The sequence below is a fragment of the Corythoichthys intestinalis genome, chromosome 21, assembly GCF_030265065.1.
Source record: "Corythoichthys intestinalis isolate RoL2023-P3 chromosome 21, ASM3026506v1, whole genome shotgun sequence".
NCBI lineage: Eukaryota > Metazoa > Chordata > Actinopteri > Syngnathiformes > Syngnathidae > Corythoichthys > Corythoichthys intestinalis.
Window position 1 is genome coordinate 10201936 of NC_080415.1, and position 25534 is coordinate 10227469.

The 25534-nt window shown below is 39.0% G+C and overlaps 3 protein-coding genes across 5 annotated transcripts; 1 reads left to right on the forward strand and 2 right to left on the reverse strand.

Moving 5' to 3' along the window:
- Nucleotides 1–1278: 1278 nt before the first annotated feature.
- bricd5 (BRICHOS domain containing 5) lies at nucleotides 1279–5101 on the forward strand. 2 transcript variants are annotated; one of them, XM_057825219.1, is made up of 6 exons: nucleotides 1279–1446; nucleotides 1516–1647; nucleotides 1711–1863; nucleotides 1935–2042; nucleotides 4366–4519; nucleotides 4833–5101. In XM_057825219.1, exons 1-6 carry the CDS (start codon nucleotides 1378–1380, stop codon nucleotides 4925–4927), a joined length of 711 nt encoding a protein of 236 aa, XP_057681202.1. In that variant the 5' UTR covers nucleotides 1279–1377; the 3' UTR covers nucleotides 4928–5101. The 2 variants fall into 2 exon arrangements, with proteins under 2 accessions (XP_057681202.1, XP_057681203.1); XM_057825220.1 differs by having other exon boundaries at nucleotides 4369–4519.
- mlst8 (MTOR associated protein, LST8 homolog (S. cerevisiae)) lies at nucleotides 4876–12153 on the reverse strand. Of its 2 annotated transcripts, XM_057825216.1 has the most exons (10): nucleotides 12066–12153; nucleotides 11907–11968; nucleotides 11686–11833; nucleotides 11511–11562; nucleotides 11261–11423; nucleotides 8994–9069; nucleotides 8757–8909; nucleotides 7576–7700; nucleotides 7302–7465; nucleotides 4876–7159 (listed from the first exon to the last, which is right to left on the reverse strand). In XM_057825216.1, exons 3-10 carry the CDS (start codon nucleotides 11812–11814, stop codon nucleotides 7041–7043), a joined length of 981 nt encoding a protein of 326 aa, XP_057681199.1. In that variant the 5' UTR covers nucleotides 11815–11833; nucleotides 11907–11968; nucleotides 12066–12153; the 3' UTR covers nucleotides 4876–7040. The 2 variants fall into 2 exon arrangements, with proteins under 2 accessions (XP_057681199.1, XP_057681201.1); XM_057825218.1 differs by lacking the exon at nucleotides 11907–11968 and having other exon boundaries at nucleotides 4877–7159; nucleotides 12066–12114.
- Nucleotides 12154–12946: 793 nt separating this feature from the next.
- Nucleotides 12947–19582, reverse strand: meiob (meiosis specific with OB-fold). The gene is made up of 13 exons (XM_057826482.1): nucleotides 19133–19582; nucleotides 18903–18960; nucleotides 18610–18741; nucleotides 18424–18496; nucleotides 18144–18339; nucleotides 15122–15222; nucleotides 14963–15015; nucleotides 14711–14806; nucleotides 14458–14550; nucleotides 13766–13910; nucleotides 13511–13697; nucleotides 13324–13410; nucleotides 12947–13239 (listed from the first exon to the last, which is right to left on the reverse strand). The coding sequence occupies exons 1-13, from the start codon at nucleotides 19178–19180 to the stop codon at nucleotides 13126–13128; spliced, it is 1383 nt and encodes a 460-aa protein (XP_057682465.1). The 5' UTR covers nucleotides 19181–19582; the 3' UTR covers nucleotides 12947–13125.
- Nucleotides 19583–25534: the final 5952 nt, after the last annotated feature.

The following is a 25534-nucleotide window of genomic DNA, read 5'->3' on the forward strand; positions in this document are numbered from 1 at the left end:
AGAATAGAGGGCATATAAGATACACAACGCCATCTTATCACAGAAGCCCAACACGTCATGAGCAAGATTGACGCACCAACTCTTGCAATCAGTTCTCCCGGGCACTCCAGGACAAAGAACAGGGCGCTCTGTCCCAAAACAAATAGCATTGGAGAACACCCTCGCCCAACCAGGATAACAAGATGATAGCGTGGGCGCCTTGGACGTCAAGACCTGCGTTGGTCGACGTGGCAACCACGTCCCAGCCACGAAGGATGACGCAGGAACCTGACCTGCCACAGAGGGATGATCCCAAGACGACACCCAGCCATGCCTTCGGCCCGGCCCACTCCACCGCAGCTTTCAAAAAGAACTGAACATTTAGATAACACGTTCGCTGCTCGGAAACATTTTTATGTAGCCTTGTTTTGCCGACCCTGGATCCAGCATTGTCTCTCCATCGTCTGTTTTTGCCTTGTTTTTGACCATTGTCGATGAATAAATTGTCTACCTGTTTTTGGTGAGCCTTCGTCAAACTTTTGGAACATGGAGTCAGTACAAAGGGTTAACACCAGAGTGAATGCGCAGAGATGTTAGCCCTTCCGGCCGACTTACGGGAGCGGTGCCAGCGGAACACCCATTTCGTTCGGCTGTCGCTGTTTCCGCGGCTTGGCCGGGGGGACGAATTCCTTCAGGTCTTATGGAAATCTTATGACGCCGCTGGCAAATAAAGTGTTGCCTATCAACCCAAATAAATCAACAAATAAACCGCACTACACTATAAGCAGCAGGATTCAAAATGAGGGGAAAAAGTAGCAGTTTGTAGTCCGAAAATTATGGTAATCCCGAAAGTTACGTACGCTATTGTTTCAATGTTTCATTTACCTATTTTTACAACCCCAAAAATCTACCAAAACACTTTCCTCCCCAACAGCACCCCACTTCCCGCACCACTGTTTTCAAGTCACCTTGTCCTTTCATCTGGGGGAAGTTCCCAGTAGTTGCATATCACTTCACATGCTGAAGGATGCCTTCCATGTCATGGCTGCTTTTATGTCTTTGTCTATTGTCTGGATGGAAGTCGGCCGCCAAGTGCGATTGGAGTCCAAAAACAGGGGAATTGCAGGAAGGAACTCAATGGAGCCTATCTCTAACAAATTTAGGATCCGCATCAAAATGGAATGGGCTATTCCTATGGGCCAAAGGCATGAAAACGATCCCCTTTAGTAAAAGTTCAGGTGATTTGAGGATTGAATTGAAGCGACGAGGAGGGGTAGAGGGGCTTAAAGTGGGAGGTCTCAGGAGATGAAGAAAGTGAAGGCAGCCAGGTGAATCAGACATGCACTTGTCATGCGCACGGTGTTCCGACAGTGGCGAGAAGGAAGCAAGTGAGGAGACATGATTGGACACAGGATGTTGAGGTGTTGGAATCTTCCAGAGGGCACATTGGAGGGAGGATGCTGCATGGTATGTGTGTACTTTCCTGGTTCTTTTTGTGGAAGTTTTTCTGCTATTCTATTGCTTGTCTCTTTTTAGGATGGGAGCTCCTCGACTTTGCACCCCATCCCCAAAAAAGCCCTCTGTGTCAGTCTCCTAGCCTCTCTGCTACTGATCCTTCTGGCTCTTGGTTTGACCGGACACCTTCGGTTGCCTCAAAAACACTTGCAGGTATCACTCACACAGAGTTCACTATAGCTTTCTCCACCTATTTTTAATTATCATCTCCGTTAGTCTTCACAGGCTGTTCGATTCACTGCCTCAGACCCAAATGGGATTCTGTTCCTCAACCAGTCGGCAGTTGTAGACCAGGAGAATGGCCTGGTGACCTTTACTGTGACCACAGGAGTGAATCAAACATCCACTGTGCTCTTTGATACCAAACATGTACGTCCACAGTACAGGGGATACAATTGGGGGTTAAGTGTCTGATCAACTTTCAGCTTGTTTTTTTTTAGGGAATAATATGTTACCATCCAGCATACCAGGAGAGGTGCTTGCTGTGGACAATGGAAACATCTGATTATGACAATGTACGCTCCCTACTTCAAGCGTCAGCACACCAGGTAACAATGCAGTAGAAAATGGGTTCTTCCACACCAATTTCATACATTGTAGAAAACACCCATTCCGATAATGTTGGAAGCTAAGACTAATTCAAGGAATTATAATCTTTCATCTTTTATAGTTAAGCATTAACAGTGTTTTTGCATGACTATCTCAATGCGGCGTCCAAACAGAAATATGAAGATCATTTAAAAGTCTCTCTCTCCAGCTGGATTCCTCAGAACATCTGATCCCTGCCGTTTGGGCTCTTCTTACAGGAGACTGATGAAGACACAATGGTTTCACTGTTTATGGGAGGGCTGTTTAGTATTTAAGACTTCTCTTTTAGAGTGAAATACTGCTTGACAGACTGTGGCTATTCAAGCAACCATAAAGTATTTTGCTGCATTTTTGTCACGTTGGTTCATTTAGGAAGCTCACACAAATTAACCTATGAATTGGTGCTGCAACGAATAAATGATTAACTCCAGTAATTCGATTAGAAAAAAGCTGAAGATAAAATTTTGCCGCTTTGAGGAAGGTTGTAAATTTTTGTATGATTGTTTATGTATTCGTTATTTAGTTTAGAGTAGTTTTGGGGGAGGAATATGTGTTTGAATGATTTGTTAAGAGCATTGTAATAAAAAAAAAAAACTAGGGCTGTCAAATTTATCGCGTTGACGGGCGGTAATTAATTTATCGCGTTAAAATATTTGACACAATTAACGCATGCACGGAATGACCCGTTCATGCGTTGCTTCAAACAGTTTACAATGACGCCATTTTAGCAGATATGAGAGCGAAAGGCAGAGGAATGCGAGTGGACACACTCTTTTTCTTGACACGCTTAATTTAGCACAATGCAGAATATACTGTATACCATTTGCAGCCACTACTAACAGTCATAGTTGCCCTACTTCCCATCATGCATTTGGGCGAATCAGGAGACAATCTTTTTCTTAACACACTTAATTGAACACAACGCAGAATTAACTGTATACCATTTGCAGCCACCACTGACAGTCATGGTTGCCCAACTTCCCATCATGCATTTCGGCGGAACAGTTAAGTCATTACAGTATCATTTAGTGAAAGCACAACAAAAATTATATTCCTATCTATGAAAAAAAGAATGTTCACAAAAAGAAAAGCGCTCAATGCAAAGAGAACTGTCATTCCCAATCAAAATAGCTATGCAAAATACACATAAAACTTACTCAGACTTTGCCTTGGCTGGAGCTCTAATTTAAAACCTGCCATTGACACCTTGTGGTGTATTTCAATCACTACCTTACGTAGTTAAAGACACTGTGGAGGAACGGCAGGGAGCCCATGTGACAATGGCGAGCTACTAGTTTAGTTTTTGATAGACATTTTTACAAATGTTACTAAAACGAAAACATTGAAGGGTTTTAATATAAAATTACTATAACTTGTACTCAAATTATCTTTTAAGAACTACAAGTCTTTCTATCCGTGGATCCCTGTAAGAGAAAGAATGTAAATAATGTTAATTCCATCTTGGGGATTTATTGTTATAATACACTAATACAGTACTTATGTACAGTATGTTGAATGTTTATGTCAGTCTTGTGCCTTATCTTTCCATTCCAACAATAATTTACAGAAAAATATGGCATATTTTAGAGATGGTTTGAATTGCGATTAATTACGATTAATTTTTAAGCTGTGATTAACTCGATTACAAATTTCAATCGTTTGACAGCCCTAAAAAAAACATTAGCATTTAATAGCATTTAAGCTAGCAGACTTTTGCTATGCAAATTAGCCAATTGTTCTTTTGTTGTGCTTCGATCCTCAGTTTTGTTTTTAAATAATGTTTCAGGCTATCACTAAGGTATTTTAATTTAAATGTATTTATTGCTCTTGTCGAATGAATTCTGCTTAGTTCAAAAAAATACTCGGGAAGCTTGTTTTGTATTCACATTTAATGCTCTTTTTGAAAGTGCCATCATAGTAAACCTTTGTTTTACATCTTCTAGAATTTGCATTAAATGTTCCTAATCCGATTGTTTATTCAAACTGATAGTTTAATTGATTACATATATAATCAATAGCTGCAGCTTTACTATGAATGGCTCTTAGAAGTAATTCACATCCAATTCCAAAGACTTTTTTTTTTTTTAATTAAGACATATGCTCACGAGCTACAATTTTCTTCTATCTGTCTATTGAAGTCTGAGACGTCTTTACAAATATCTGTGGAGGTTGCAGAAAATATTGGTGTCCACTACACTGCGTCAAATGTTGGGTGTGTCCAGTATTTTACATACCACAGCCATGGTATAAGTCTGATGTTACTGCATATTGTTTTGTTTCTAGCAGAGTCAGTTCCAGCTCTCTGTGAACGAGACCCAGAGGCGCACAGAGTTCTTTGGGGTCCTGGCTGCGAGTCAGGCAGATATCTCCACCTTGGAGGAGCCCATCAGGCTCTTGTGTCGGGGTAGGACCATCCACTGGACCAAGAGAGCTGAAGGTAAAAGGTGGATAACACGACTCCAGTAATTGCATTACTCTTGTTTTTAACACTGTATAAAACACGCAAATATTTTACCTTAACATTGGATACATTGTGTAATAGCACAAATCGTCCAGGATATTTTTAAGGAAATGCTCTTTAATCTTATCCTTCGGTTATTTTCTCCTTCTTAGTTGGCAAATGTATACTTAAAAAGTATATGACCTAAAAGACTATGCTATCACTTTTCATTCTTCACCACTATTTGAACACATAAGAAAAATCGGGTATTTATTGTTGTTTTGCAAGTAATGGTTTCTGCCTTTCTCAGGGCCAGGCAGACAGAGGCTGGTCTATTTCTGCATTGACATCTGCTTTCCCAATAACATCTGCATGTCAGTTTGCTTTTACTACTTACCAGAGTAATTCACTCTTTAGAAATCATGTTATAAAGGTTGACAGTTTTTCTTTTAGCTCATCCCACAAGACTAGTGGCACAAGCCAAAAACTGTCAGTTCTTTTAAGAGATTATTGAAACCTCCCTTTCTGGCATCCCCTCTGCACTTGTACCAACAACCGGTGTAATGACAGTGTTGTTCAATAAAGTACATTTAATACAACAATAGCGCTCTGGCCTATTTACTTGTGTTCTCTGACTCACACAGTAATAAAGACCACAATTTGGGGATGTGATTTCAAATTATTTTTATTACCGCAACAACAAAATACTCCATCAACTTATTACATAAAGTGAATTAAATAAACACGAGACCACCCCATATGTAGAATAAATGGCTACGTATTCATGCAGAAAATGCTTTCCGATGCAGTTTTTGTAACACGGTTATGCAAGGGCATGTAAACACATTGAAGACCCGAATATCCACCTATTTCTTGTTTAGGAAAAAAAAAAATATATTTTTTTAAATCCTCTGGGTTGAACACTTTTCTAAATGGAATATCTGGCTGTGTAATCCTCACCCCCAAATAAAAGGAAATAAACGGAATATTGACCCTAACCCAAATATTGATGCATGTAAACATAGCCAGTGTATTATACATACAGTATATATTTAGGATGTACCGAAAGCAAAAGTCTCGGCCAAAACAGAATATTAGAAACAAAACCGAAAACTGATAGGCCGGAAAATACACATGCATGTCATTTTTTTTTTTTAGTTTAAAGTTTTTTATTTTATTTCATTGTTTTCCGACTAATGCCCTTTGCCTTGGCATTGGTTATACAACCCCGGAGGCTCGAGAAATTTTGTCTGAAAGGTGCCAATTCTGAAACCCCATGGGAGGGTGCGTTCCCGGCTGGAGTGAGCGTTTTGTGGCAAACTCTGAACGCGTCCTATATCAGAGGTGCTGGCCTCGTCATAGCATTCTGTTTGGTGGATGAAGACACACGTCACGGCCGATGAAACCTTGATGAATGTGCTTTCTTGGAAGTTTGGGACACTTGGAAAAATGGGTCTCACGCAATTGCTAAGCTAAATGAGGTCTCAATGGTAAATGGTGTTACACTTGTTTAGCGCCTTTCCACCTTTTATGGCAATCAAAGCGCTTTGGCACGATATCATCATCTACCTACTGGTGACGCAGCACCAAAAGCAACGCAGGGTTCAGTATCTTGCTCAAAGATATTTTTAGATGAGTCGTTGAGGGCAGAGACCCAAACCCACAACCTCTGGGTTGGGGTATGAGTACTCTACCACTGAGCCACACTGTCCCTACAGTCATACCACCGCTGTATGTACGTTTGTGTAGAACTGTAGGTCACAGCAACAACAAAAACTATTCCGTTCTTGCTGAAACTAGTTGAGCTCTTTACAGAGCTATTACAATCTCTCCAACTTCTTAAAATAAGACTCGGTGTTTTCTTGTGCAAAAAGTGGAATCGATTGAGAGGCAGGCGAGTGGGCTGAGTTCAAGCGGTGATGAAGCCGAGCGAAGTCGCTCCTGGCCAGATTAAACGTCAAATGCTAGAGGGGGTGTGGAAGTCACAGAAAAAAAATGTGACCAAAACGGGAAGCGGCAATAAAGCACACTTGTTTTATTTTTCTACATTTAAGAACTTATATATTTCTTTGATACTTCCAAACCACGGACATGTTGGCTGTGAGACAGTAGTGTTACCGAGACAGCATATTTTGATTACGTCAACATAAGAGGATTACGGTTCTTCACACTATTCAGTGGAAAAATTTCGGTCTTTTAACTGAAAACCGAAAATGCAACTTTAGCTGTTTTTGGCCGTAAGTTTTCAGCGCCGAATTCTTGGTCACATCTCTAATATATTATAGATATTATGTATTATTTAAAAAAACAAAACAAAAAAAAACCTTGAACTTATAATGTTATACAGTATAATAATAAATAGGACTACAGAGACAACGGAAACTTCGAGGTGTACCATGAAATGTTATATGCAGAACAACAGATTAATTGTTGCCTTTAAAGTTTTGAATTTCCCAATGACAGAGAAAATAATAAAAAACACTAGAGAGGCCTACGCTATTTGAAAATGGAGTCCTCTTCAGCTCAGCACACTGTCGTTAAAGGCGAGACACACTACGGCCTTCTGGTGGCCGCTATACTCCCTTTTGATCTCTCCGGTTTCCACACACCAAAGACGAGCCAAGTTGTCAGAGGAAGCTGAGAAGAAACAATGGCAATCTTTATCATTTGCGTAACGCATTTATTATTCTGTTTTTTTATTTTAAAACTACGGTGATGAATATAGACGATAATAGACGAGAAAATTATTCTTTTTATTTTATAAAGCATGTGTACTGACCTGTGACAATGTACTGCGAATCCCCAGAGAAGGCGCAGTCCCACATCCAACCTCTAGATGTCTCTCCTGGATTGTTGCTCTTGATGCTCAATTCTGTCATGAGGGAAAAGTTTGATGTCCTCCAAATCTTGCAGGTCTGATCCGCTGAGCAGGTGGCCAAGAGACTGACAATGAATGACAATGAAACCATCATCAGCCTCAGCTCGATTTATCAGACACATCATTAGGTAAATTGCGTGTAAGAGTGTGTACTGCCAAAAGAGAAGAGACTCACGTAGAATCAGGGCTAAATTTGCAACGTAGAGAATAGCGTTTGTGTGCGGGGATTTTAGTTTTGGGAATGAGTTGCGTCACCTCGTCTCCCATACCTCCAGCCAGGTTCCACACGTAACAATTACCCTATAAATGAGGACTATAATGTATACTGATGGTTCAAGTGTACTACTTCTAAAATATAAATAGCTATAACCCAGCCATAGACTTCATAATTGTATTGACGGGTCTGCGCAACGCCTTCCAGTAGGGGGCCGTCCTACAGTCCGCTTCAGTTATTCGCAGTCAATCGCAGTTGGTCAACACATGCACCGATCCAATGCTGGATATAGGTTGAAAAAGTACAAAAGCTGTACCGCATACAAACAGGAAGGATTGTCTCAGCAGTCCTTTGTCGAGGATTCAAGGTAATTATTATAATTTTCGTACCATGCGTGCATTTTGAAACGTTGTGAAAAAAATCAATAGGAGAAATTAACCGCTACGGACTAGCATCATTCTTCAACATATTTACGAAAAATAAATGCTAATGCCCGTTTTTTTTTTATCTTTTAACAAAGAATAGAGACATTCACATTCATATCTATAAAGAATTCAGGGTTTTAAGATACATACACAAAAATGTCAATGTAAAAAGCTCTTTGTTGTAAGGCTGCCGCCACACTGACTAACAGACTTGCATCATACTTCGACATATTTACGTAAAAGAAATGCTAACATCACGTTTTTTTTTTTACTTTTAACCAAGAATTGAGACTGTTTTACGTTCATATCTATGAAGAATTCAGGGATGTAAGCATTTATTCACAAGAATTTTCACCGGAAAAGCTTGGTTTACATATGGCGGCCGCCACATTGACTAACAGACTAGCATCGTACTTTGACATATTTTCTTAAAATAAATGCTGACTGCACGTTTTTTTTTTGCTTTCAACCTATAATCAAGACTGTTTTGCATCGATATCTATATAGAATTCAGGGATTTGCGCATTTATTCACAAGAATTTTCAACGAAAAAAGCTCTTTGTCTGCCATTCCACTAGGTCAGTTTTGACGGCCACGCCAACAATGCAGGCCCCCTATTAATCAGCCTGGCGCCCCGTCAATATCATTATGAAATTTATGACCCAGCATGTTAATCTTAAGAACATTTTTAATTGATATAATATATTCATAACTGACCGAGCTGTTGACTGCCGCCATGTAACTGGCATCCGGATCGATGTGAACCGCGTTGACCGAGACCTCTGGCTCGGGAATCAGTTGCTCATTGTGGTCAGTCTTCAGATCCCAAATATGAATAACTCCACTCTGGTCTCCGACTATTAGCTCTGCCTGAAAACGTGTTGGATATTCAACAAAATCAATGCCATTACACATTGGCCTCCACTTTTGCCTGTAGTAACATGAATGTCCCACCTGATTTGGATGCAGGCACACACAATTGATGGGCGCATTGACCTGGAAGATCCTCTGACACTGTAGATTTCTTGACCTGCATTGGATTTAGTTTAGCTTAAAGTATTGACTGTTTGACAGCATAATTTCAAAACAAATATGTACTGTAATTTATGATTATTGTACTCGTGTGAGCATAGGTCATTGATAGACTCTGGTAGTGCTGCAACGATTAATCGAGTATTCGATTAGAATAAAGCATCCAATCAAATTCTGCGGCCTCAAACATTCGTTTAGTTACAGTGGCGTTGTAATGATTTGTTTTGAAAGTGTTGCATTTAATGTTGTTGATTTGGGTGGATACACTGCCATCTAGTGGCAACAGAGAATGACAGAATATCTAACATGGCTGAATCCAGCTGCTCCTGGTTAAGACCAGCATAAGGTTGTAAGTTTTTGTTTGAGCTAATGTGATTGTTTTGATATATTTAGCAGTTTTTTTCGAGGGAACACGTGTTTGAAGGATTTGTTACAGGGAACCTCAGTCTCTCACCTCCGTAAGACACCATGTTTTATGCACGCAATGCACGCTGGGGGTAACGATGTGGTTGGGATGGTCTGGAAGAATAGCTGTGCTAGCTAGCAAGTTAAGCTAGTATGACGACTGGCATGATTTTGTCATATTCTGCTGCTGGTCAGATTGTTTTGTTACAGAGCTGTGGGATGAGTTCCCAATGTTGTACCTGCATCCAGTTCCAGCTCATCAGCAGTGTCTTTACACTGATCCTAGGCAGCTTGCCGAGATATTGGCTTGCTACCATTTGACAGTTTTTTATTCTTGACCCCTTTATTGCGAGTTGTATCTTTGCCTTGGTTTTTTCATTTGTCTACCGCCCTAGCTTTTGGAATTCTCTACCATGTGCAGGTATTTGAGTCCATTATTTGTTTTCGCCTTGCTTTCACAGCCACTCACCGCGGTTTTCCCCTCTTTTTTTTGTTTTGATCCTGACCTGCTGTCACGGACCCTTTTTTTGTCTTCCTTTTCGAGATTGTGTGTTTTTCTGTGTGTTCAATAAACCCTTGTACGCAATCCCTCTACTATTGTTGTCTGCTTTGTGGTCAAGCCTCGCTTTCGCATTGTGTGCTTTTCTGTGTGTTCAATAAACCCTTGTACGCAATCCCTCTATTATTGTTGTCTGCTTTGTGGTCAAGCCTCGCTTCCGCATTCGCGGAACGTTTTTTTTTGTTTTTCATCTGAGGACTTGAGTTACTGATTGCAGGTAACAGCTCAATAAACAATACACATACTATCAAGTCCGGCAGCTTGGCCTAGTGACGTCACCGCCGAGAGTGCATTGCGTCTTAACACGGAGCAGTTGGATTCAGCCATGTGAAAAGAGGCAGACCAGACTGCAATGTATCCAACCTAATCAATAAAACTAAATGCAAACACCTTCAAAATAAACCATTACAACTTTAATTAAACGAATACTCGAAGCAACACAATTTAATTCGAATATTTTTTTCTAATCGAATACTCGAGTTAATAGATTAATCGTTGCAGCACTAGTTTTGACTATCAAATTATTATAACTAGTACAAACATTTGTGATTTAAGAACTACATCTTTCTATCTGTGGCTCCCTTTAAGAGCGTTGTTTAAAAAAAAAAAAAAAAAAAAAAAGTTAGCATTTTACAGCATTTAAGCTAGCAGACATTTGCTATGCAAGTATGCCAATTTTTGTTGTTGTTGCACTTTGATCCGAATTTGTTTTTTATACTGATTGAGTCTACTCTAAGCTACGTTTAATTGATTTTTAAATGCAGTTATTGCTCTTGTGAAATGAGCATGCAATCCTGCAGTTTGAAGCAACACAGAGGTATTTTATTTTGTATTAGCATCTTATGTTCTTTTGAAAGTGCAATCTTGGTAAGTAAAAACTTAAGTTATTGCAAGCATAAATTATTTTTTCTTTGTTTTACATCTCCTAAAATCTATTCTGCAACGCAATAAATGTTTGTAATCCCATGACTCGATTATTCAAACTAACAAATCGATAGGTTAATCGATTAGCGGCAGCCTGGGAACCCCTTGAGATCCTGCCGGAGGAGTGTTTGAAGTAGCAGGGGAGACGGAAGTCTGGGTTTTCCTGCTAAAAATGCTGCCCCTCGCGATCAGACCCCAGATTAAGCGGCAGATGACGGATGGATGGAGCCACAGCCCTAGACTGTTTCTTATATTTTTCCAAAACTTCAACTAGGCAACTTAGATTTTGGCAAAAGGGTACCTCAGATCCCAGATGCGAGCCATGCAATCTTCTCCCCCTGTATACATCCAGCGTCCATCTTCATGGAATCCAACTGAGGTGATATTCTTGCTTACACCGTCATAGTTGATCACAGGGTTGGGGTTGTTTGAGTTCAGATCATACATGCGGATATGTTGATAACCTTGAATGGGAAATTGAATCGATTAATCTTAAAAATGAACATATTAGTAAAATAAAATAATATTTATTATATATTTAAGTAACAGACCTGCAGCGGCTATCATACTCCTGTCAGGTGTCACTTCAAGTGAACTCACTTGCTTGTAACAAAAAATGTTAAAGAACACATTGCAGAATGTTATGTACTACTACGGTAACATCCTAAAAGTATATTTGGAACTTGGGAACTTCACCCAGAAGTGTGATATCCAAATAAAGGATACAGAGTCCTGGTGCTGGACTGTTCGGGTGCAGATCCCGCTATGGGCCTGCCAAAACCGGACTGTGTGGTCATAACCGGCCGTGGCCAAAATGACCGGATCGCTGCCCACCGTCCCTTGATTCACGTTCATCTTTGTCTTCCAGATGCCACTGTCAAATTATACCACAACGTTATCAAATTCGTGTAATGTGCCACATGACCATATGACAAAATAATACTAACAGCTAATGTCAGCGCCGAGGCATAGCAACGTCAAATGCTTCAGATCAATCACGTTTGCACTTCTAAATTTAAATACAATTAAGCAGAAAAGTTACATAGCAGAAAGGAACGATTGTACAGTAATTCTAAACTTTGAAAATGTTGGTTTGTTTGGATTACCTTGGTTTCTGGTGATGCCTCAAAGCTGTACGCCTTTCTAAATTGCCCCTGAAGCAACAAATACATAAGAAACTTAGTTCCGCTTTGGGAGCGTTCAAGTACTGCCATCTGCTGACTTGTTTTCAATTCACAACTCATGAATAAATATGAACAGTGCATCCACATATACTTTAGATATAATATGGGTAATAGTGAATAATTTATACTTTGAGAAGCCGTGTGTCTTGAAGACCCACAGTGTACTATATATATATTTTTACTGTAAAGTCAAGTTTATTTATATATAGACCTAAAATCACCAAAAGACCCCAAATGGCTTAACAGACATACAGTTGACATTAAATGTTCAATCAATAACAATTAAATAAATGAATATGTAATAAATAACGGTAAATAGATTTAATAAAGTCAAGTAAATATATAATAAATAATAGTAAATTTGTAATATTTTAAAATAAGGAAACTAGTAGTATTTTTTTAAATTAAAATATTAAAAATATCAATATACAAATGAATTACCGGTAATTTTTGAAATTCAATTCAAGGATTAAATCCCCTGATCTACCTCCAAATAGGCAAGGAATAACTGAGAGGCTGAAAAACATGTTTTTTTTAAATATATATTTTGTTTAGATATACAGTACATTGGCAATGTAATTTATGGTTTTCAGAATTCTAGTGTTTTAGCACTTTAATTTTGTTTACGCTACAATGACAACAAAGATTCTATTCTATCTGGGTGTTAAAAATTAAGAAACTTTGAGCAGGAACAGAACAATGTCTTCATCTTACCTCCTTAATTAATAGCTGATTACTACAGGTAAATGGGATAATGGAAGAGAATCCTACCAGTGATTTAGGAGACCAGATTTGATACATGAATGCAGCTTTATTTAGGGATTTGAAAACCTAGAACAAATACTGAACAGTTTTGAGAAACAGAATGCGCTGAAAAAGAACTATCTGAACACAAGCTTTTTTGCCTTTGTTGACTATTGCAACATCTGTGTGTCAGTTGAAGAATACTAGAACTTTGCTTGTCAGGTTGAAGATGATGGAGTCAGGCCTCCTTGAGCAGAATTGACAGGAATTGCTTCACCTCAACCGAGTCGGCCAGTGAGCAGGCCAGGACCACCGCCAAGAACCCGCTTTTTGTCCTTGTGGAGGGAAGGATCTAAAACAAAATGCATTCAAAAGTACGCAATATGCATTACCACCTTAATACTTTGTTATACTTGATGTGCTTTATGTACTGTACCTTCACATATATTTTGCATCTTTCCAAAAGAAACTTCCACTTCAGTGCAGTGCGTTCATTGTCAGTCAAACGAGTAAACTGTTGTGTCTGCAGGCAAAGGTATTTAAAAATATATATATATACATACATACTGTGGTAGCTCTTTTCCCTAGATTTCTAATGAGTAACAGTGCTGAGTGTGACTAACAGTGCAGCCCAGCATGGCCTCAGCCACTGGGCTTCTGAGAGTGCAGGCATGCAGGGTGCCTGTGTGGTCTGTGAGGTCCACCATCAGGTCAAAGCCCACAGTGGAGGAAAAGGCTTGACCTCTGCCTGGACACAATTGGTTGGTGCAATACTGTGTTCCCTCTTCCACCAGGAACTTACATTTGGCGCTGAAACACAGAACATATAAAGATGGGAAATAGCTCCAAGTAATACCTGTGTTCCTGGGTGACCATACCAGCGAGTCTTGATGACTTTTGAAACGGAAGAGTCCAGATCGAGCTTGGAGATGAAGCAGTATGTGATGCCGTAGGACACCTCCATATTTTCTTGGCCTTTTTTCTTCAGTTGACTGACCGTGTACACGTCAGTGATTGACTCCACTGCTCAATCATAAACGTCATTGTTATTTGGGTCATGAATGATCATGACAAAATGGTAATTCTATGGCATTAAACTAAAAACTACAATGTATTCATCGTTTTGTCAGCCGTTCCAAAAATAAAAAAACAGGAATTAATCACGATTAAACGTTTGTAAAGTTTAGTTTTATACATTAAGGAGTGTTCTGTGTGATTGACTTTAGGTTTATGGGTAAAGTTGAATTTGTTTTTTAAATACATTTGTGATTTCGCTGCTTTTCTAGTTCAAAGCACTACCACTGACAACATGGCCGAGGCCAGAAGAAAAAAAATCCTAACTCATAGTAATATAAGTTTGCTAAATTTCTACACATTTGATTGGTTGGCCATTTCACACACGCTTCTTCGAAATAATAACATTTTTCATCCAGGTTAGGATCTCAAGTACTTCTTTAACCGCGCATTCTAATGTTTCCACATGGAATATCAAATAACCTGTGATATTTCACATTAAAATACAGATGGTTTTCTTATATGACGAGTCAGTAAAGTTTTCACGATAAGTTACCCAGCACATTCTCTGGCATGTCATCCTGCTCCAGTGCACCAGATTCTAACATCTTTTTAGCATAGCTGCACAGCAGGCCGGCCTCTTGTGTGTCTGTAAACAAATGATGAGTTACATGTACAGCAACACAGATCACGGCTCTCTTCTTGTGCCAAAACAACATTGCTGCTGGAGTACTTTCCCGAAATACCTTTTTAAACATTAAACTAAGCTTTTTTTATGCTTTCGTGAAACGATGTGGAGGCACGCTCACCGGGATTGACAGTGATAATGGTTTTGGAGTTGACTGTTGCGGTCATTCCGTTGCGGAACCTGTCAAAGTTAATCTTCGTATCCGCTACGAAGATCACTTGGAATGAGGAAACAAGTCAAAACAAGCGTAAGTTATCTAAAAAATAACAGCGCGTTTCATCTCAAGTGTCCACGGTTATGCTTGCCTTTGGTAAGGGAATGTTAATAGGACATGACAAGCAGTAATAACATTCAAATAGGGATTCGTTCCTACCAGTCCCCTTAGATAATGAAGTCTGAACGAGCTGAATGGCTTCTTTGTCCCAACTGTGAATGAATCAGAGGTCAAGAAGTGAGCTTGAGTTTGCAAAAGTTTATCACATTTTACCATCATACAGAAGCAGCAGAAGGCACAAATATAAGTGGGACCCACCAGATGAGGGGAAAGGAAGAGACCACCTCATCAAAAAGCTTGACTTCCAGCCTCTGCCCCTGGCTTCCATCTGATTTCCGGAACAGTTTTATCTCCCCAGTCTGAAAAGCGAAATAGCGAGGTATTTAAATGACATTAAAGTATGTACTCTAATTTTTGTACTATAAGGCGCAACTGACTACAGTATAAGCCGCCACCCACCAAATTTGACACGAAAACTGCATTTGTTCATAGATAAGCCACACTGGACGATAAGCCGCAGCTGTCCTCACTCTATTGTGGGATATTAAAACCAAAAGATATTAACCGGTAACACCTTATTTGACAGCATCATAAGAGTGTCATAGGACCAAATGAACTTTGAACCGACTGGCTGTAAAGCTTCATTGCTTCACAAGGCTTCATTTGGCAATCACTGCTCCCTTGGGGGAGACAGTCAACCTCTGCTTCCACCTGCTGTCAACACTGTTGACGTCCAGGATGCCTCCTAGCATGCATTCCGGCGCTACAGACAATATTCATGTTCTGTGCTAATTATTTCTTCAGTTACTGTTCCGGTTGTTTCATTAATTGCTAGTTATGGTATTTGGTAACACTTTTTTTGACAGTGGCGACATAAGACTGTCATAAGACTATCATAATTATGACATGACACTGCCATGAACATTAATGAATGCTTAAAACAGATGTCATTTAGTGTCATTGGGAAATTATCTCAATTTTGAATGGATGTAAACGATCCAAACTGGACTTAAATGTAGTTAGTGGCATATTTTGCTGGATGACAATTGATGACATCTGTCATAAGCATTCAGTAATGCAAATGATAGTGTCATGTTCTAATTATGACGGTCTTATGACGCTGCTGTCAAATAAAGTGTTACCCAATAACCCAAATAAATCAAGGAACAAGCTGCACTGGACTATAAGCCGCAGGATTCAAAATGAGGGAAAAAAGTAGCAGCTTATAGTCTGAAAATTACGGTAATCATCAATCAAATCTAGCACCAAAATAATACACCTCGTGACAGTGTTGATAAAAAGAAATAAATAACAATAAATTTGTGGTAGTTTGAAGCAGTACTTTTCAAATAGTGGGGCCCAGAGCGATGCCGAGGGAAGCGGATGTGACGTTGGGCAGTATATGCTATTTTTGCCATTCTACAATAAAATGTAATTGCATATCCACTCAGTAGTCTCATTTTCTGCATGTGCTCAGAACCAAACAAGAGCACACAGCAAAGCGCACTGCAGATAGGAAGAGCTAAGACGAGGAAATAAATGAATCGTATGTAGCGTTTGGTTTTGACTTTAAATAGAGTGGGAGACGGGGAAAGATCAGTCTGTTTACTGTGTCTAAAAATGTTTGTAGCGCAACGAGGGAAGCCAAATTATTTAAGAAATCACTTAAAGACATTCGTCCCCAATCACATTGATAGGTCGCTTGTTTTTTTCCCAGCCAAAACGTGCCGAATATTGCCAGCAATCGTCCCGCTTTGTCAGTGTTACATCAGTAAACCAGTGAGCACTGTTAGCATCATATAAGGTGGCATACCAAGTTGCTCAGTGCAAAATAAACCCACACCATAGTATTGAAGCTGATACTGCCTGCAGCAAAAATAAAAACAGTCCCTCTGTTCAATTACACCGTCATTTTGCTCCATTAATTTTTGGTTTTTCAGTCAAATTTATTGATTTCATGAAATTTTATTTTTCAGTATCAAATGGTCAAAAATGTACCTTGAGTGTATTTTTTTAGTTTGGATATGACTTTTTTTTTGTATTTTTTTAATTCAACCAAATTGATGCGCTTGAAGTCTTTTCTGTTACAAACAAAACAGTGTTAATAAAGTTATACTTCATTGTAAGTTGATCTATATTACTTTTTTTCTTTAATATTAAAAAGAAAACAATGTTATGCAGAGCTGTACTTATAATAATAGTAATTTTACAGTGGTACCTCTACATACGAAGTTAATTCGTTCCAGGACCTTGTCTGTAAGTCGAAATGGTCGTATGTCGAGCAGCATTTTCCCATAAGAATACATTATATTTCCATTAATTCGTTCAACAGCCCGACAGCCTACACTAAATCCTTAATAACTACTGCTCATACTATTACAAATGGCAATTACACATAACAAAATAAATAAATTATAAATAAAAATCGGAATAATAATTAATAATATAATAATTCCTGTAATAATGTAACGAATCGGGTTCTAATGTGGCAGACGTTTTTTCCTGTACCTGAATGCACAGCGTGGCTGACGGTGAGATAGAGAGTGCGGTTCTATTTTACTTTCTCTTTTAATGTTTTGTTTCTGGCGTCAACTGCAGCGGACAGTAGGCGTGTTGTGTTGCCCAAGTTGATGGAATAAATGATTAGAAACCTGACGAAGCTTCCGATTTCTTTGGCGACGTTACCACAATAATAATTGTCACTTGAAATTATAAATGACGAACGGATGTCAGAAGAGGACCGTCGAGAGCCGACATTCTACGGCCGTAATGTCGAGCTAGTTCACGGATGCGCACACCGTGCTCATGTTTTTATTTCAATTGTAAGCGTCACCTTCTCCTTTTTTCAGCACCTTCACTAATCTTCTTGGAACCTGTGTTGATTTCTCTCACAAGAAAATCCACCGTGCGTCCGTCTTTCAGCAAAACAAAGAAACTGCAGTGCTGTCGTAAATCGTCGTATTTCGAGCATGTCGTCGGATGTAGAAAACAAATGGCGAGTCAAATTTTACGTTGGATGACGAAAAGATCGTGTGACGAAGCGGTCGTTTGTCGAGGTACCACTGTATAGACAAATGATGCTATTTAAAGTCGCGGCATTGAGTTGGGTGTTGGGGTGAAACGTTTTCGTCTTCCTGGGCGGCAAGCGTAACAGAAAATAATTAAGAAGGGTAGAATATCTGCTACACTTATTGTCTTGTATGTCATTTGATTGTTCATGGGTACATAAAATCATTGCTGGTAAGTGTTTGGGTACGCTCAAATAAGTTTGACAACTCACCGCTTTCACAGCAGCGAGTATATTTATAACTGATCCGTCCAAACTCTGACCGTTGGCCACAACATCACCCAGAGAGTAGAAATCTCTAGAGTCTTTGACTGGCATGTGCATCAGTGGCAGCAAGCTGTCGCTGGTGTCCAAGTCCGCACACAAGCGCACTTTGGAATGACTCTCTGCCAGCATCAGCCTGTAAGGACTAAGAGAAAGACCAAGAGGATGATTGTGACCCCTAATGTAACATATAAACTGTGTTACATGACATAATATGAGTATTAGTAACCTTGGTGTTGCAGGACAGAATCTCTCTTCCCTCTCTGCATCTTTGGTGGCCACTAATGGATTGTCAATAATGACTAGAAATATAGTAATAAAAGTGTTTAGCAATGTCGCTTAGTAAAATAACTCAAAGTTCTAATATTTGTTCGCCATTTAGCTTATTTTCAAGGGAAAAGAAGGGTGTTCTTACCAACATCACCAATATTAAAACTTTTGGAAAGCCCGTTGATGTAGTTATCATCTCCCCAGGCGGTTACGTTTATAAAGAAGTCAGGAGAGTCCTTAACAGTGAAGCCAAAAATGAATCTGTCCATACCTACATCTAAAATATACATACTGACAATTAGTAACAAATAACATACAAGGCATGTTCTAGATATTCTCCAGGAGAGAGCGCTACTGGGCAACACAAGAAGGCACACATTATTTCACCATTTGAGCTGACATAAAATACAAAAATAAATTGGAAAATTAGATACATACTTTTTCTGTCAGGGAAGCTCCTAATATCAGTTTTTCCTATAATGATGCCAACCACTTTCTGGAAAAGACCAAATGTTTATGATATTGTTAAAACTTCAGCATTGAGAAGAAGCCTATAACTTTCAACATTAGTGTACAAAACCTTCAAACCGTCCTAGAAAGATTCTCAGGTTCTTTGCTTTTGAAATAGTTATTTGGGAATTATGTGAAAAGAATGTTATTTTACTTACTGTGTGGGACAAGTTGGGATGAAGCTCAGAGATGCTAGTGTAGTTCATTGTGTTCTCTTTTTTATGGAATTGAACTCCTATCACGCTAAACTATGGCTCAACAGGTCCAACAAGGTAAATAACCACTTTAAACACTAATAACGGTATTTACTTACAACAAATACTCCACGTGTTAAAGTTTCTATCAATCGTTCTTCCACACAATTATATTTTATGGCGGCAAAAAAAAACTTGCACAAGTCGGCTAACATGAGGCTAGCTAGTATGTGTTGCCTTCGGGGGCGGTGAGATTTTGTATTAACGAAGGTATCAATGCTGTAATTTAAACCTGGCTAAACATTGTGATTAAAAAAGATAATTTGTATTCAGATTGTATCTGTTAAATTGATGGTGATTACATTACACGAAATTGATACTTCTAGTGCGTTATATGTTGGCCCCGAACATTGAGAAAACTGGGCTTGTTTAATTTACTGTCTGGATGGTGTCACGTGAATGCACTTCTGCCATTTTGTAGAATAGTATTTAATTGTTTTACGTGTCATTTATGTCTTTGGCATTGATAGATGAATAAAGATACAAATATGCATACAAATTAAATGAATTTTTTTTTACAATGCGTAACTTCCTCAACACAGTGGTTGAAAACTACTGCTGTATGTGAAATACAGTGGTATGAAATAGTATCTGAACCTTTTGGAATGTCTCACATTTCTGCGTAAAATCACCATAAGATGTGATCTGATCTTTGTCAAAATCACACAGATGAAAAAAAAGTGTCTGCTTTAACTAAAACCACCCAAACATTGATAACACTTTCATATTTTAATGAGGATAGTATGCAAACAATGACAGAAGGGGGAAAAATAAGTAAGTGAACCATCACATTTAATATTTTGTGGCCCTCCCTTTGGCAGCAATAACTTCAACCAGACGCTTCCTGTAGCTTCAGATCAGTATGGCACATCTATCAGGACTAATCTTGGCCCATTCTTCTCTATGAAACTGCTGTAGTTCAGTCAGATTCCTGGGATAGCTGTTGTGCCGGAAAAATAGCCGCCCCGCGTGAAATGTCCCCCCTGACGGAAGCGCCCACACGTCGCTCGTACAAACAGCTTTTTCTTACCAATCGATGGACAGGGAAACGACTTTCTTTTACCGTGAATACGTATTATTTTACTCTTCCTGAACTAATAAATATTGTATTGTGAATATGTATTATTTTACTCTGCTTGAACTAATGAATCTTGTACTGTGAATATGTATTATTTTGCTCTGCTTGAACTAATAAATGTGATACCTGTGTGATTGTCATCGGGATATGGTCGTGAAACCTGTAGACTAATACATTTCTGTTCAAAGATGGTTATGTGGCCCAATCCACGATTTGTTACCAAAATACATTACTACTATTTTGTGTAATTTATCTATTTAAAACTGATTTTACAGTCGTAAATCCCTTACTGTAATGCGTCTATGAAAACATTTCAGGTTTTCACCTCAATAAAGCCTCATAAATAAGTGCTCCCGTCAGGGGGGACATTTCACGCGGGGGGGGGGGGGCATTTTTCGGCACAACAATATCTAGTATGAATTGCTGTCTTTAGGTCATGCCACAGCATCTCAATGGGGTTCAAGTCTGGACTTTGACTTTCCCACTCCAGAACGTGTATTTTGTTCTTCTGAAACCATTCTGAGGTGGATTTACCTCTGTGTTTTAGATCATTGTCTTGTTGCAGCATCCGTCCTCTTTTCGGTTTCAACTGTCTGACAGACGGCCTCAGGTTTTCCTGCAAAACATCCTGATAAACTGTTGAATTCATTCTTCCATTAACGATTGCAAGTTGTCCAGGTCCTGAGTTAGCAAAACAGCCTCAATTCATGATGCTCCCTTCACCAATCTTCACGGTGGGGATGAGCAGTTGATGTTGGGGAGCTGTTTCATTTTTCCTCCACACCTGATGTTGTGTGTTACTCCTAATTAATTCAACTTTGGTTTCATCAGTCCACAAAATATTTTGCCAAAACTTCCGAACGAACTATGAACACCATTCATGGATACAGTTGATGTATGCACATTGATATTGGACTGTGGCAGTGATTTCTGTAAGTCTTTAGCAGACACTCTAGGGTTCTCTTTTTTTTTTTACCTCTCTGAATTTTCTGCGCTGAAGCTATCCTGATTAAAATATGAAAACTTCTAAATGTTTGGGTTGTTTTAGTTAAAGCGGACACTGTATTTTCATCTGTGTGATTTTGACAAAGATCAGATCACATTTGATGGTGATTTTATGCAGAAATGTTCCAAATTCCAAAAGGTTTAGATACTTTTTCATTCCACTGTAGCTAGAGGTTAAAACCTTTGCATAGTTTGCTTTCGTGCCTTCTAAATGTTGCACTGCAGACTTCTTTGTGGATATTGCCATGCTAATCTATTCTTATCACAATTCAGTGCAAATGATTCAACCAGAGACAGCTTGGCAAAGATGAATGTGACAATTTCCTGTAAGTTTGATTGAACAAAGCTTTATCTGACTCATGATACTGTCTTATATAGCTAAGCATGAATGAAGAGTAGTGACGGTAATTCCTCAAATGACGCTTTCCCCCCTTTTTTCCTTTTACCCTTGTCTCTATGTATGAATAATCCCAGCAGTTGGCTGTTTGGATAGAATATTTTATCCTGTTCAACTTGATTTTTAGGCTTGACTGTTTCTAATTTTGGGGCAGTCATCTGAGGAGAAATTTGACAGTGCATACAGGTAAGAATCCATTACAGAATGCATTGTGAAATGTTAATCAAGAATTATTAAATGGTTATTATTTGCCTTGGTAGTGGAATCAAGCTTCTGTTTGAACAAGATGTTACTATTTAAATGAGATGCAATATCCAAATTTATTATTTTTTTTTTTTTGTATATCAATATGCTATCAATCACAACAACACATTACCATCAGATAAATCAAGTGAAGCTGTACCATTGGTTGAGTTATTTATTCACATTGATTCACGGTCTGTTTAATCTACCATTCATCATCCTTCGATCCATTACTAAATATTGAAGAAGGTATAGCTTTGGCTTCCGGTGCCAATATTTGCTGATGATTACTGCCAGGAAAAGTAAAGACCATGACAATCAAGCAGAAATTTAATTTCAGGTGTTGACTGATATACAGTGTACACTGACATGCAGTGAAAACACCCAGAACGGGATAAAATATGTAAGTACAGTGGTACCTCTACTTACAAATGTCTGTACATACAGAATTTTCAGGTTAAGACACGCCTCAATGAGAAAATATTGCCTCTTGGTATGAAAGAAATTTATGGACATTGAAGGCAAAAATACAGTATGGCTGCTACTCGCAGCTCCCAGAAATTACTGAACGTAACTTACTTATAGCAGTTCTGCCATTGACTATTGCCTAGCATTCCTGGAATCCAGTTGGCTAAGAAGGACGTCTACTGTATGCGTATGTGTGTATCCCAGCGTACTCTTCATTCGCCTTCTGCCAGCTTTACATGAGTGTATTAACTTTTCTTGAATCTATTCATGTTTGTTTCCTGTTTTGTTTTTTACATTATGCACAACTCTGATTTTATGTTTATTGTGCAATTATCTAATTGTAACATGGATTTCTTCCAATTGTAACATGGATTTCTTCCATGTTTAAATGCATTTTAATGCATTATAAAAGATGTACACCGCTGGCTAAAAGTATTGGTACCCCTGCAATTCTGTCAGATAATGCTCAATTTCTCCCAGAAAATGATTGCAATTACAAATGCTTGGTAGTAATATCTTCATTTATTTTTCTTGCAATTAAAAAACACAAAAGAGAATGGGGAAAAAAATAATAAATCATGATAATTTTAAACAAAATTCCAAAAATGGGCTGGACAAAAGTATTGGCACCCTTTGAAAAAAATCATGTGATGCTTCTGTAATTTGTGTAATTAACAGCACCTGTTACTTACCTGTGGCACATAACAGGTGCTGGCAATAACTAAATCACACTTGCAGCCAGTTGAAATGGATTATAGTTGACTCAACCTCTGTCCTGTGTCCTTGTGTGTACCACATTGAGCATGGAGAAAAGAAAAAAGACCAAAAAAAGTGTCTGAGGACTTGAGAAGAAAAAATTGTGAGGAAGCATAGGCAATCTCAGGGCTACAAGTCAATCTCCAAAGACCTGAATGTTCCTGTGTCTACCGTGCGCTGTGTCATCAATAAGTGTAAAGCCCATGGCACTGTGGCTAACCTCCCTAGATGTGGACGGAAAAGAAAAATTGACTAGAGATTTCAATGGAAGATTGTGCGGATGGTGGATAAAGAACCTCGACTAACATCCAAACAAATTCAAGCTGTCCTGCAGTCGGAGGGTTCAATAGTATTAACCCGTACTCTCTGTGGGTGCCTGAATGAAAAGGGACTCTACGGTAGGATACCCAGGAAGACCCCACTTCTGACTCAGAGACATAAAAAAGCCAGGCTGGAGTTTGCAAAAAGTTACCTGAGAAGGCCAAAAACCTTTTGGAATAATGTTCTCTGGTCAGCTGAGACAAAAGTTGGGCTTTTTGGGAAAAGGCATCAACATAGAGTTTTGAGAATGAGGCATTCAAGGAAAAGAACAGGTTCACCACAGTCAAACATGGCAGAGGTTCCCTGATGTTTTGGGGTTGCATTTCTGTCTCTGGCACTGGACTGCTTGACCATGTGCATGGCATTATGAAGTCTGATGACTACCAACAAATTTTGCAGCTTAATGTAGGACCCAGTGTGAGAAAGCTGGGTCTCCCTCAGAGGTCATGGGTCTTCCAGCAGGACAGTGACCCAAAACACACTTCAAAAAGCACTAGAAAATGGTTTGGGAGAAAGCAGTGGAGACTTCTAAAGTGGCCAGCAAATATTCCAGACCTGAATCCCATAGAACACCTGTGGAGAGATCTGAAAATGGCAGTTTGGAGAAGGCACCCTTCAAATCTCAGAGACTTGGAGCAGTTGGCTAAAGAAGAATGGTCTAAAATTCCAGCAGAGCATTGTAAGAAACTCATTGATGGATACCGGAAGGGGTTGTTCTCAGTTATTTTGTCTAAAGGTTGTGCCACCAACTATTCGGCTGAGGGTGTCAATAGTTTTGTACGGCCCATTTTTGGAATTTTGTGATAATGATTACTTTTTTTTCATTCTCTTTTGTGTTTTTTCATTGCAAGGAAAATAAATGAAGACACTACTACCAAAGCAATTGTAATTGCAATCATTTTCTGGGAGAAATCGAGCATTATCTGACAGAATTGCAGGGGTAACAATACCCAGCAGTGTATGTCTGAATTTTGGGAGCTGGGAATGGATTAGGAATTAAGGCATTTACATGGAAAACACATCTCTTCTTACAGAATTTTCAAGTTTAGAAACTACTTCCAGAACCAATTAATTTTGTAAGTAGAGGTACCACTGTACTAAAACAACACATGTAATTGAATCTAATCTGTGTAACACTGTAACACAGGAGTAGTTTTGTCTGTGGAAAGTACAGGATTTAATGTATTAATTTTTCCTTGATTAACAATGCAGATCTGAATAATTTGGCCACTATGGTTTCTGTCTGTCTGCAATGGCACCAGACAGGAGATTTGTTGTCCTGCAGTACAACTCTGTGTAAAACACGAGAGCAGAGAGGATGAAGTACAGACACAGGTGACTACTTAGGCATGGCAGCAGAATGACAGCTCCTCGCTAAGCGCAAGTTTTTTTGGAGCTGCAGTACATTTGTTAGTCCTTTACGGCGAGTTCTGTCTTTGTCTAAGTGCATGTCTTGATCTGGGTGGACATTTGCAATCAGGTAGTCTCAGTCTCGTGTTTACACCAAGTCTTCATGCAATGCGGTTTAATTCAAAGGAGTTTTACATTACTTTTTTTCTTTTCTTGCAGGACCCATATTCATGTTGAAGTATTTAACCAAAAGTTTCGGCTCACATGCACATATGACAAAGGTAATATAATTACAAAAAAAGACATGCAAGTTTATTGCAGCTGCTCCTGAAAAGAGCTATTTATATGGCACCACCATTGTATTGCTTCATATCATTAAACATATGGTACAGGCTGGTAAAATCTTTTCCAAAACTTTTACATCCAAGTATAGGTTTTGTAGTTATTGGCAAGGGCTTTAGCAGACTTTATTGGCTTCCAAAATACAAGTACTGTACGTGTGCTCTTTAATTTCCCTGCCACCTGTGGCACGGACTATTGCTGCTGTGCAGCACTGGGCCTGTTCTGACTCTCTGAGCCAGTGCATGCAAACTTCCTGGTCTGCATGGTGGAACCATACAGCCTGCACCCTCATGTCCTCACTCAGGGAGACAGGACTATATATAAGGCTGCGGAGGAAATGTTAAAT